Here is a 10,298-nt window from a genome sequence, read left to right as displayed (position 1 = left end):
GTTAGAGATAAAGCAGAACAAAATACAAATTTGATTCAGAGTGCCCGTCAATCAAAACGACAAGTTTGGGTCATATGAAATGGAATAAATCCAAAGGTTAAACATCATTCATTGCTGCAGTCAACAACTACATGGATTTTAACAGACAGCGGAAAAAAAAGAAAGCAGTTTATGCTTTTGGGAAATGACTTTTAACAATCCGCCGTACTGCATTAATGTTTCTGCTTTATTCCGCAACCATGGTTACTTCTGCGAGATCAAATGAAAAAACACAATAACAGCAAGTCACTTGTAATAAATGAGCTGTTCAGCCTTTGAGAAACAGAAAATACTACACTTCACGTTACATTTCTTCTTCTTCTTATTAAGACATTTGATTTACTATCTTGAAGAAGGAAAGAAAAATCATCATGCAAATATGTTCACAATCCTATTCACAGGTTGATTATTGGGACTCGAAAAGAAAACGCTCCGATGATCGCTTGTGGAGAGACAGCGTTCGCCCGATGACGAGAAAGAGTGTATTGATGCTTCAGGCTCAAGGAGGAAAGAAGTATGGAGAAGCCTCCAGTCCATTTGTCTTACTGACATATGATGCTGACAACACTTAAAAAATAAAAGTCGGATGAAGAAGAACTTCAGTGCTTATCCCAAAGAGACAGCAGCTGACCAAAGCTCTGTGCGTAGGCTGAGCCTTGTTGACAGGAGATACGTCTTCTCTATCTCCATGTCCCTTGCAGCAAAGGAGATGAACAAATCTGCCGAGTCCTCGAGGGCACACCTAGAACAGACTGCAGGCTCCCGAGGAAATGCCAGGTGGAGATGCTGGTAACTTCGTGGTAGATAAACAGTCCAGAATAAATTTAAAAGTGTGTGAGATGAGAACATCTTTCCATTTAGACCTGGTGTGGTTGTGGGGTTGCCGTACTTCCTGTAACCTTCGCAGTGAGCTCAGTTCAAAGAAAAAAAACATGTGAATTATGTAACTGTGTCAAGGAGCTACAAGTCTTTTAACTTCATGGTGGTATATCTCACAAACAAATAGCTAATGAGTCTTAAACAAATAAGCAATTAATTAAAATACAGATCTGGCACTTTTTACTGCACCACAGTATGTGTTTGCGGCTGTAAACCGTAGCGTCTTTGTTAACACAGGAATTATTCTGAAGACTTACATTTAGCTCTATTTATAGAAACCAGAAGGTACAAGAAATGCTCTGGGCAACAAATAAGTACGAAGCACAAAATTGAAAAGTAATTGCGTTGTTTAACAGTCAAATTTACTGTAAAACAATCAAATGTAAGAATGACGCTGCGCACATAATCCATATGCATGATTTAGGTTAGAAATTGGTGTATAATCTGTTTAAAGTAGGTTTAACATTGATCATGTTAGCGTCCATTCCACTGTCACTAAAATGACTTATTTGAGTCTCCTACACAAGAGGGATTGTTTCTCGTCTACTGTATATACCGGTCTAATATATTCCCCTTTAATCTTCTGTTGTTATTTTTGTTATGACATATATAACATTTTGAGCAGCAGAGAGACGGGCTTGATGGAATACACAGATCTGGGACAAGAAGCCCTCCCTCATCTCCTGGATATTGCAAGCTTTCATTTGATGGGAATCGGGTGATAAGATTTACTGATTGTACAGAGCTTAATGAATCTGCTTCCCTCACTGTCTTAATCAGATAAGCTTATTTCCACATAGTTCAAGTAAACTTCACAAACACAAACCCAGAGAACAGAAATAGGAACATATTTTGAGATATTATTATACATCACTTCTGCCCCGCTGCATGATATTTTCATATTTGGGCAGACTCAGCTGTAACCAGCTGAGACAAATACCTTTCACCTCTCCCATTGTGGATGTACATTATTTACATAAAAAGATCAATGTCCTTGCAAAAATACAAGTATTTTCAGTCAAAAAGTGTCCCTTTTCAAGAAGCAAGTATAAATCTGTACATTCTCCTCGGAGGGATTAGGCAGCACAGTGTGAACTGGTCCGTCCATGCATGGGTAGCAAAACACTCGAGACCATCCATTGTGACCGTGGTTTCATAGCTTGCTGGAAGTAACTGCCAAAGAAGATGTATTGCTTTCGAGTTGGTCATAGACTCCCAACATTAAAACACACGGGGCGCTTCATCAGAGAGCTTGATGGCAGTGTGAGATGGCAGGTAGCCTGACAAGGGGGGGGGGGATAAAAAAAAAAAAGAGGAAAGAAACAGAGGAGGAATTTTATGTAACCATTTGCATAGGGGTGTATTTTTGCAGGCAAACACATTTATCTCGGATGGGTCGATTGTTTAGAAGTAAATCAACTGGAAACACAGAGATATTTCTTGATGAAAATGCTTTCACCACTCCGCTACTTTCCTGATGCACTAATGCTTTTATTGGGTCAAATAATTCACCCGGACATTCTCATCACTTTAGCTTGAACTTGATTGCGCTTCACTTACCTGTGAATACTGATAGCTCACTTTGACAAACTCAGGTTGGCAAATAGATCAATATACTGCACATAATAATAACGTGTCTTGGTAACTGCTGTATGACAATACAGGGGCAGGAGGAATAGCATCAGTACTTAACAATAGGTGAATATCACGTATCGGTTTCCTCTCAGTGAGCTTCAACTTTGTGACCATTGTTCCTCTTCGGCGGTGCAGTTTTTAATATGCAACGTTTTTGACAACTTTATTTGCTTTACTTGAGAGTCAGTTGATGCAATTTAAAAAAAAACAAATAAAAATGTTCTCACATAATCCTTGAGATATGTAACTATAACCATAACTATTGAAACAACAAGGTCTTTTCAGAAACAATGTTCAGGTAAAGGTCACATTAGCCTTCTGCTTGATCGAACTGCCCCAAACTCCCCCGCTACACAGAGAGGTGGTAGTGCAATTTTGGTATGCTAATGAACATTTTCAGAGCAATAGTCAAACTGCGTGTGGTTTATGTGAGTGATTATGTAGTCTGGTAGAGTAATAGTGAACATTAAAAATGTATTGCACATTGCTAGGAAGTTTGCTGCTATATTTTTAAATATAACTACTGATTAAATCATACACAAAGCCAAAAGAAAATCATCAGTTCAAACATTATATGTACTTCTACGTACTCTCAAACAATAAATAGTTATGTTGAGCATCAAATAGCAGAGTAAAGTAAAGAAATGTTTACGAGCTTAAAAGGTTATCCTGGTTAAAGGCTTTTTTCCTTTCATCTGCCGTTTTTTCTCCAAGTAATAATAATAATAATAATGAGTAACTGGCTGACATAAATGTTTTGCCAACTCAAGTCTTTTGTACTAATTAACAAGAATAATCCCTACATTTTCAAACACGGTGCATCACAGTTTCTGCAAATTTGCAAGAAAAAACAAGTGTCCAGGACACGCAACGGAACAGGAAAAGCATCCTTGTAGTATTTTCATGCTAATGATGTGGGCTTCAACTGAAGGGATGCAGTGTAATGTCACTGTACACTTACGGCTTTACTAATCATGTGTCACTGTGAACAGTTTGTAAAGGAACAACGTTATACTAATGAAACAGTTGCATATCTCAAAAGCTTGGCAAATAAAACCACTACCACCAAATACCATTAGAGAAAATGTTCTTTTTGTCGTTAGGATGAATTAATTCTGCAGTCTTTATGACCAGAACACCAACAACTTGTGTTGCATTGAGAACAATGCAAGGGAGGATTATGTTTAGGTGTAATACCACAGACGGAATACTTACGTTGACAAGCGATAGAATAAAACACTACAATCAAGAATAGTCCAACATAAAAAATCTAAAAATAACAATGAGAAGAAACCTTGTATATTCTTGAGGAATAGCTATAGCTTAAAGGGAAACACATAATTACCTCTGCCTTTTGAGTTCAACTGTACATCGACATGATCCAGTGAGGTCAGCTTGTCCCCCTCAGGGTTTGGGACGTCTATGGAGGTCACTGTCGGGATGACCTCTTGTTCTTTGTCAGGCTGCTCTGCTGTATATGTGTTGATGCCCGGGATCTTCCTGGAGGTCATGCAGTGAGGGGGGAAGATTTAAAAAAAGGCAAGCTAATGGAAACCTGCCATCAGGTCTGTTTCACTAATGCTTCCACTAAGCATAATGTGTCACACACTATTTTTAACTGTTAAGGATGTGAGAGGATTGCTTGAAAGCTGGAAACTAGGGCATTTCACATTCCACTGGGCATTGCTCTTTCACTTCCATATTGTTCACCTCCGTTTTCAATCAATTTTTCATCCCCTCAGATGCACCCACAATTCCACTTAAAAAACTAACATCTTGCATTTCTAATTTCACAGTCTCCCCTTGTGATTTTGTGCCGCAGCTGGTGCGATGACATTTGTGGCAGCTTTAGAAACAAAAAGTTGAATTTAATGTTGTAATTAAGATCTTGGAAAGTGAAAGTTAAGTAATGCTTTACTTCATAATTAGTAACATCCTGCAAACTACAGAGGAACTGAAGCATTCCTCTATGATTGGCATGGGATTACCTGCAGCAGAGGATGCTATTTACTGTATGTCCCTCACTGTATAATATATGTTGTCTCAGGGCTTATCTCCTCAACCTTTCCTGCCATTCTGCAGAGTATGCCTCACCTTGGATGGCTGTGTTTAGCATTTTCCGAAAGGTCAACCCTCACATTGTCAGATAGATGAATATTGATAACTGCAGGACTCTGACAGCCATTCAGCACTCTAGAGGAATTGATTAGACTGTCATTCCCTGTAATATTCTGCAGATTGAGACAGAGGGGAATTGTCTTATTCCTCAAGCTATTATTGTGTCGCGGGTGTCCATAACTCAGAGATATATGGAGCCTGAATACTTCGGGAAAGTTTTTGGAGTTAGGAGCGAGATGCTCGCTAGTAGATAATGGGGCTGACTCCGAAAAGGGTTGTTATGCAAACACACAAAAAACAATAACATCTATTTTATCATTGCACCTGAAAATCTGAGGACTGATCGTCACACAAGTCCAAATATATTATGACCATTATACTGTACCTTTTAAATTTATATATTACAAAGACAGCCAAGCCCATCAGTACGACTGACACAAGCATGATGACTGCAGTTCCGCTGTGACCACTATCACTGCTGTCCACAAGAGGAGCTTTGAGGGAGAAAGACATTCAAGAAGAATTGAGTGCACATGCAGGCCAAATGAGGATAAATGCTTAAAAAAACAAAATCTCATGAATATAAATGACATAACAATGCAGATCACCGCTGTCTTATTATGCTGACAATAATCAAGAATCGTGACTGAGAAAGCTAATATCCAATCAACTTTTTGTCTTCTTTTCTTAGTATACTTCATCCAGGATAATCTCCTCACTATCAACACTTCGCTCCCGGGCGTTTACATTTATTAAAAACAACAATGCACCAATAATACAATAATACACATAAAACAGTCGAGACTTCAGATTACATTTCAAAACATGTAGACGTAGTAGTCATCTTCATCTTGAAACTAGAAGGATTGCACAAAGTCTGGCCTCACAACCACCTGAAATGCAACCCTCTCCTAAAAAAAAGGATGGGAGTTCCATTTGTTGGAGTAGGAGTGTGGCGGAGGCAGCAGACTCACCTGGAGACAGCTGCGTGGCGTACACATTCACCTGCACCCCCGGTTTGAGTGTGAACTGGATGAGGTCTTGGTTCAAAGCACTTAGCAGAACCTGAGCAAGCTATGAGGAGGAGTGATGGAGCAGAGAAGACACAGTTAGCAGCGGCTGCACAGCAATATTCCACAATCATCAATATTTCACCCGCACTCATTTCATCTAACAGCCTGAATTATGAATCAGAATTGTTGCTTCCTTCTAAAGAGGAGAAAACGTTGATATGACACAAAACCAAAACCTGCTGCATCCAAACCCGGCAAAAGTGTATATGGCGATGGAAACCCTACCGGGTAAAAGGATTTCTTACCTTTTTATTTTTTATTTTTCAGTATTTCCAGAAGATACAACTTAATAATGTAAAGTTCAGTGAGGCAACGCTATTGGAAATCAAAGTGTTCTAATATCAGAAAATTGCTCTTTTAATTGTTCTCCCTGAAGTGCCTCAAGTGCCCCTGTTTTCACACCAAGATGAAGCAGTCATTGAACAGGAGACCAAGATGCCTTCCCAGAGCCCATTGGAGTCCTTAGCCATGCCTCACTAATTCCATCTTGCTCTTTCTAAAAATCTTTCCACTGGTTAAAATTAGACTGCTCTACACAGTATGAATAATTACTTTTTGTTCTAGTGGCATATCAGGGTCAGTAAATCTATTACACATTTTAATAAGCTGTGCCACACATACACTCACCACATGCATGTGTGTAAGTGTGGGCACACGCTCACTTAATGCATCCACGTTGCAAGTCATTCACTCGAGATGAGAGCGCTGGACTGAAGATTTATTACTCTATTGTCTGTGCGGTTCTGCCAGGTAATCAGACAGGCTTTAGATAAATACATCTCCTTAATTCCCAATTTGTCCGCCTGCCCCAGTTTGTCTCCTTTCTCGATGCTGCCAATTATGATGCATCAATGTAATTAAATATCTATTAACTTCAGTTCAAGACTGACTGTGAGCCAGCAAAATGATGTTTACTTGTGATACATTGAGGTCCTATTCGTTATGAGGAATGCATCAGCTTTAGTTTAGCTGGTGCCTAAAAAACAACGCTGCGTTATTGTTTTGTTTACATATTTGATAGCGTTCATGTTTTTACATGCGAAGAGATTCCTTTTGAAGAATCATATTTTGCCGAGGGAAAAATAATAACAAACATTAAGCATCAGGACTTACAATTATTATGTTTTTTTTGTTATCGTCACAAGTTTACGGAAAGCCTCCAAACTTCTAAAAGGTAGCAGTGAGTCTACAATGTGTACCGATACTTGGATGCTGTTGTAGTCCCTTTACATGGGAAGATATTGCCCTCTAGTGTTGACATTATGTATTACTCTTTAGGAGGGATGGAAATTCAAAGTGGGTGTGTGTGTGTGTGTCCGTGTGTGTGTGGGGACGAGGGGGATCAAAAGGGGTTTACTCAAAAACTAAATGAGGAGGATGTCTCATGGAGCTATATGAGATTACCCTATGTGCCTGCATGCTAATAACAAAACATATTCCTCTTGTTCTCTGTGTGTGTTTTCACTTAATGAACCATACCAGAGTTTTTTGCATCTTTTACCCCAATTACTACAAAAAATGTTCACTCCTCATTACTGCCGACCTTTTCCAAAGAATAACATAGCGTTTTTCCTACAGCACCATGTAGCCAGGGTGTCCAATCATCTCACCATGGTATCAAAATACATTTGCAAAGACTTTAAACTTGCTTGACTCCAGTAATCCATCACAGTGAGTGTCATGTCTGCATTTATTTTGGTCAAACGGGCCATTATTGTTGCACTGTGAAGGAGTGCAGACTTGCCAAATAAAGCTGCACTTAAAGCTGTGTTACCATGCAAAAATAATGCAACTTTGACAAAAATAAATGTGGACATGATGCTCATTGTGATGTACTGCCTCAAGGAAAAACAAGTTTTAAGTATATACAAGTACCAACCAATGGCGGCCTGGAAGGTAGACACAAGTTTCAAATATTCAGCATGGAACATGTCAAACACTTTATAGCAGAACTGGAGAATAATCAGTGATTAGTGAGATAATTGAGGATGATTGCAGTAATATATGGGAAATCCATTCAAATCAACTGATATTGGCAAGTTCACAAACCCCATGATTAATAGAGGTTGATGACTCATTTTTACATTATACCAGGACGTAATCATTGATAAACATATGGCACAAGATATTCCCTAAAAGCGACGCTAAGTGCTTTGCAGCCAACAAAGGAAGACTGGACTACAACAGTTGGTGAAATACATTGCAAAGAGAAATGTACCTTTGTATTCAACCTGATTTTATTTTAACATCTAACTAGAAGGCCACGCTTCTGTACAAATATTGTGTTGCAAATGTCAACCCACTCAAACAAGATGTAACCTTCTGCTGAGAGAAATGTCCACACATTAAAATACCTCTTCAATAAAGCTCAATCTGATCACTCTATTGTGTTGTATGGCACTCCAAATAAAAAAGACATATCCTGCATGGATAACCTCTCTCGAGACGCTAGAGAGTCTTTTGACATCTTCTGCTTACTTTAATTATCACAGAAAACCACATCGTCACGAACATCTGCAGAGGGCCATTCAAATAATTTGATGACAGTACCTGATCCAGGTGTGCCCACTTTTCATCCATGTCCCCGTCTCTCGGCTTCTTTTCCGGAACGATGAAAATCTCTGCTGTTGTTGGTAAACCTGGGAGCACTGTGACCAGGAGCTGCTCCTCATTTATTCCTGTGACCTTTAATGATAACAACAAAACATCATTAAAAAAGGGTTTTATAATTGAAAGTGTTTGGAGTGATATTCTCTGCTTCGGCTCTGTATTAATGAGTGCATTCTCATGGCTCACTGCTTCATATATCATTTGCCTAAGTACCAGTCACTGTCAAGATATAATGCACGGATCAACTGAAACATGCAAGCTCAATTTGACAGTCTTTGGTAAAGGCCAAAGCTTTTAGTGCATGTATGCCGTAACCAGAGGTCTCCTGTCAGTTTCCCAGTGTAAACCATGGTAATATCTGACAAGACAGAAGGTCAAAGTGAATGTTTCATACTGAGGGGCTACTGTAGGATATATATAGATCTCAGTATCCAGGTCTTTTACATAACCTGCTGCTTTTTGACATCCCCACAGTGTCTGAGAGGGGAAGCCGGATGCACTTAACCACAGTTAAGTTCTTTACTTGAGGTTTTGGTGTTCTCTCAAGGCAATGGCATCCAGCTCTTTAGGGAGCAAATGGCAACTACCACGGTGGTGCGTTTACTGCCCCCTTTAACAAGTTCAGTTGGAAGGTTGTACTTGTTGTAATGATTTCAGGTGAAGTGCACTATCAAGGTTCACATTACTGTGAGACAGCAATTGAGGTTAAACACACTGCAGTAAGCGGAGTGCAACACTTGACACGAGACGACGTGCATACATTACAAACGCAGCATCGCAAAGAATGGAAGCGTCATTGGTTTATTAGACTTGAGTTTCAAGTTAGTGCAAAGCTGCTTATTGACAGAATCTGAATGAGGAGTTCAGTTCACTCCTGATTGATTGTGTTATAGTCTTTATAATAAAAGATAGCGGACCTGAACCATGTTGCTCTTCACCACTCGGCTGATGTCCTCTCTCCACTCAGACACGCCGGGGTTCAGCTCGTCCAAATTAGAAGAAAAGCCCAAAACGTGTGACCGAAAATAATCTGAAAAGAGATTAAATTCAGACCTCGGATACATATATTTATGTATGTATTGAATTGATTTTTAGAGGAGTCACAGAAGTTTTACTATAATTAATGTATGTGTGCGTGTGTGTGTGTGTGTGTGTGTGTGTGTGTGTGGCTGCGTATATATTTTTGGTACTACACACTTAAGAATTCTCTTTGTCACACTTCCTTTGTCCATGTTATATGTGCTATTGTTTTGATGGTTTAATGTATATGTAATTCTTCATTAAGCTAAATGTTAAATGTCCGATATGTCGGCAAAGAGAAAGAAAAATAATGTTTACAATTAATTTGATTTGTAGGTGTGAGTTATTGGCTGTTTGTAATTTCACAAGCTCCACTCAGAAGGAATGAATGCATTTTTTAAATGGCTTTAATGTTGACCTTGAAGGTTCATTCTTGACTTTGAAAAGGTCCACTTACCTCATCTCATCGCCGTAATCAGTGATTTGAGTGAGTTCGTCCACCAGTTAAGATGTGGCCAAATTCCATACTCTCAGGTCACGTGATAACAACTAAACCATAATCATGAAAACTAAGCAAACCATCCACTGATGAATGCCATTAAAGCTCTGCTAGAAAACAACTTCAAAACTTTTATTGATTCCCTCTCAATATAATTACACAAAATGGACTAGTTTATGTTCAATTCAATAATTATATTTAGAGGATCTCTGTGTGTGTTGAGTTTACCATAAACAGCCACAGTAATTTGGTCCTCATGGACAATATTGCCAACCGAAGCCTGAACAGTGACGGTGTGACTTCCCTCCTTGGAGAAAGTGAAGGACATCGCTCCGTCCAGCGTAACAACGGGCTGAAAGGCAAAGAGAGAGATGTGCTGTGACTGTGCCATTCAGTAAACGGGCTACATGAAGAGGATACAAAAG

At 39.2% G+C, this 10,298-nt stretch overlaps 1 protein-coding gene across 1 annotated transcript in view; it reads right to left on the bottom strand.

Annotated features, from left to right (window-relative positions):
* Positions 1–206: 206 nt before the first annotated feature.
* The window catches only part of LOC117743968 (VPS10 domain-containing receptor SorCS1-like), a 40,269-nt gene continuing 30,177 nt past the window's right edge, over positions 207–10,298 (bottom strand). Inside the window, exons 21-27 of the mRNA XM_034551974.1 lie at positions 10,102–10,225; positions 9,272–9,384; positions 8,295–8,429; positions 5,646–5,745; positions 5,057–5,165; positions 3,899–4,053; positions 207–2,198 (exon numbers count right to left, since the gene is read on the bottom strand). Coding sequence (XP_034407865.1) covers positions 2,140–2,198; positions 3,899–4,053; positions 5,057–5,165; positions 5,646–5,745; positions 8,295–8,429; positions 9,272–9,384; positions 10,102–10,225 — 795 coding nt within the window. The 3' untranslated portion in view covers positions 207–2,139. The remainder of the gene's footprint in view (positions 2,199–3,898; positions 4,054–5,056; positions 5,166–5,645; positions 5,746–8,294; positions 8,430–9,271; positions 9,385–10,101; positions 10,226–10,298) is intronic.

Source organism: Cyclopterus lumpus, chromosome 15 (assembly GCF_009769545.1).
Source record: "Cyclopterus lumpus isolate fCycLum1 chromosome 15, fCycLum1.pri, whole genome shotgun sequence".
In the NCBI taxonomy this organism is placed as follows: Eukaryota; Metazoa; Chordata; class Actinopteri; order Perciformes; family Cyclopteridae; genus Cyclopterus; species Cyclopterus lumpus.
The sequence above is the reverse complement of the archived record's forward strand: the minus strand, read 5'-3'. Positions and strand labels throughout refer to the sequence as shown.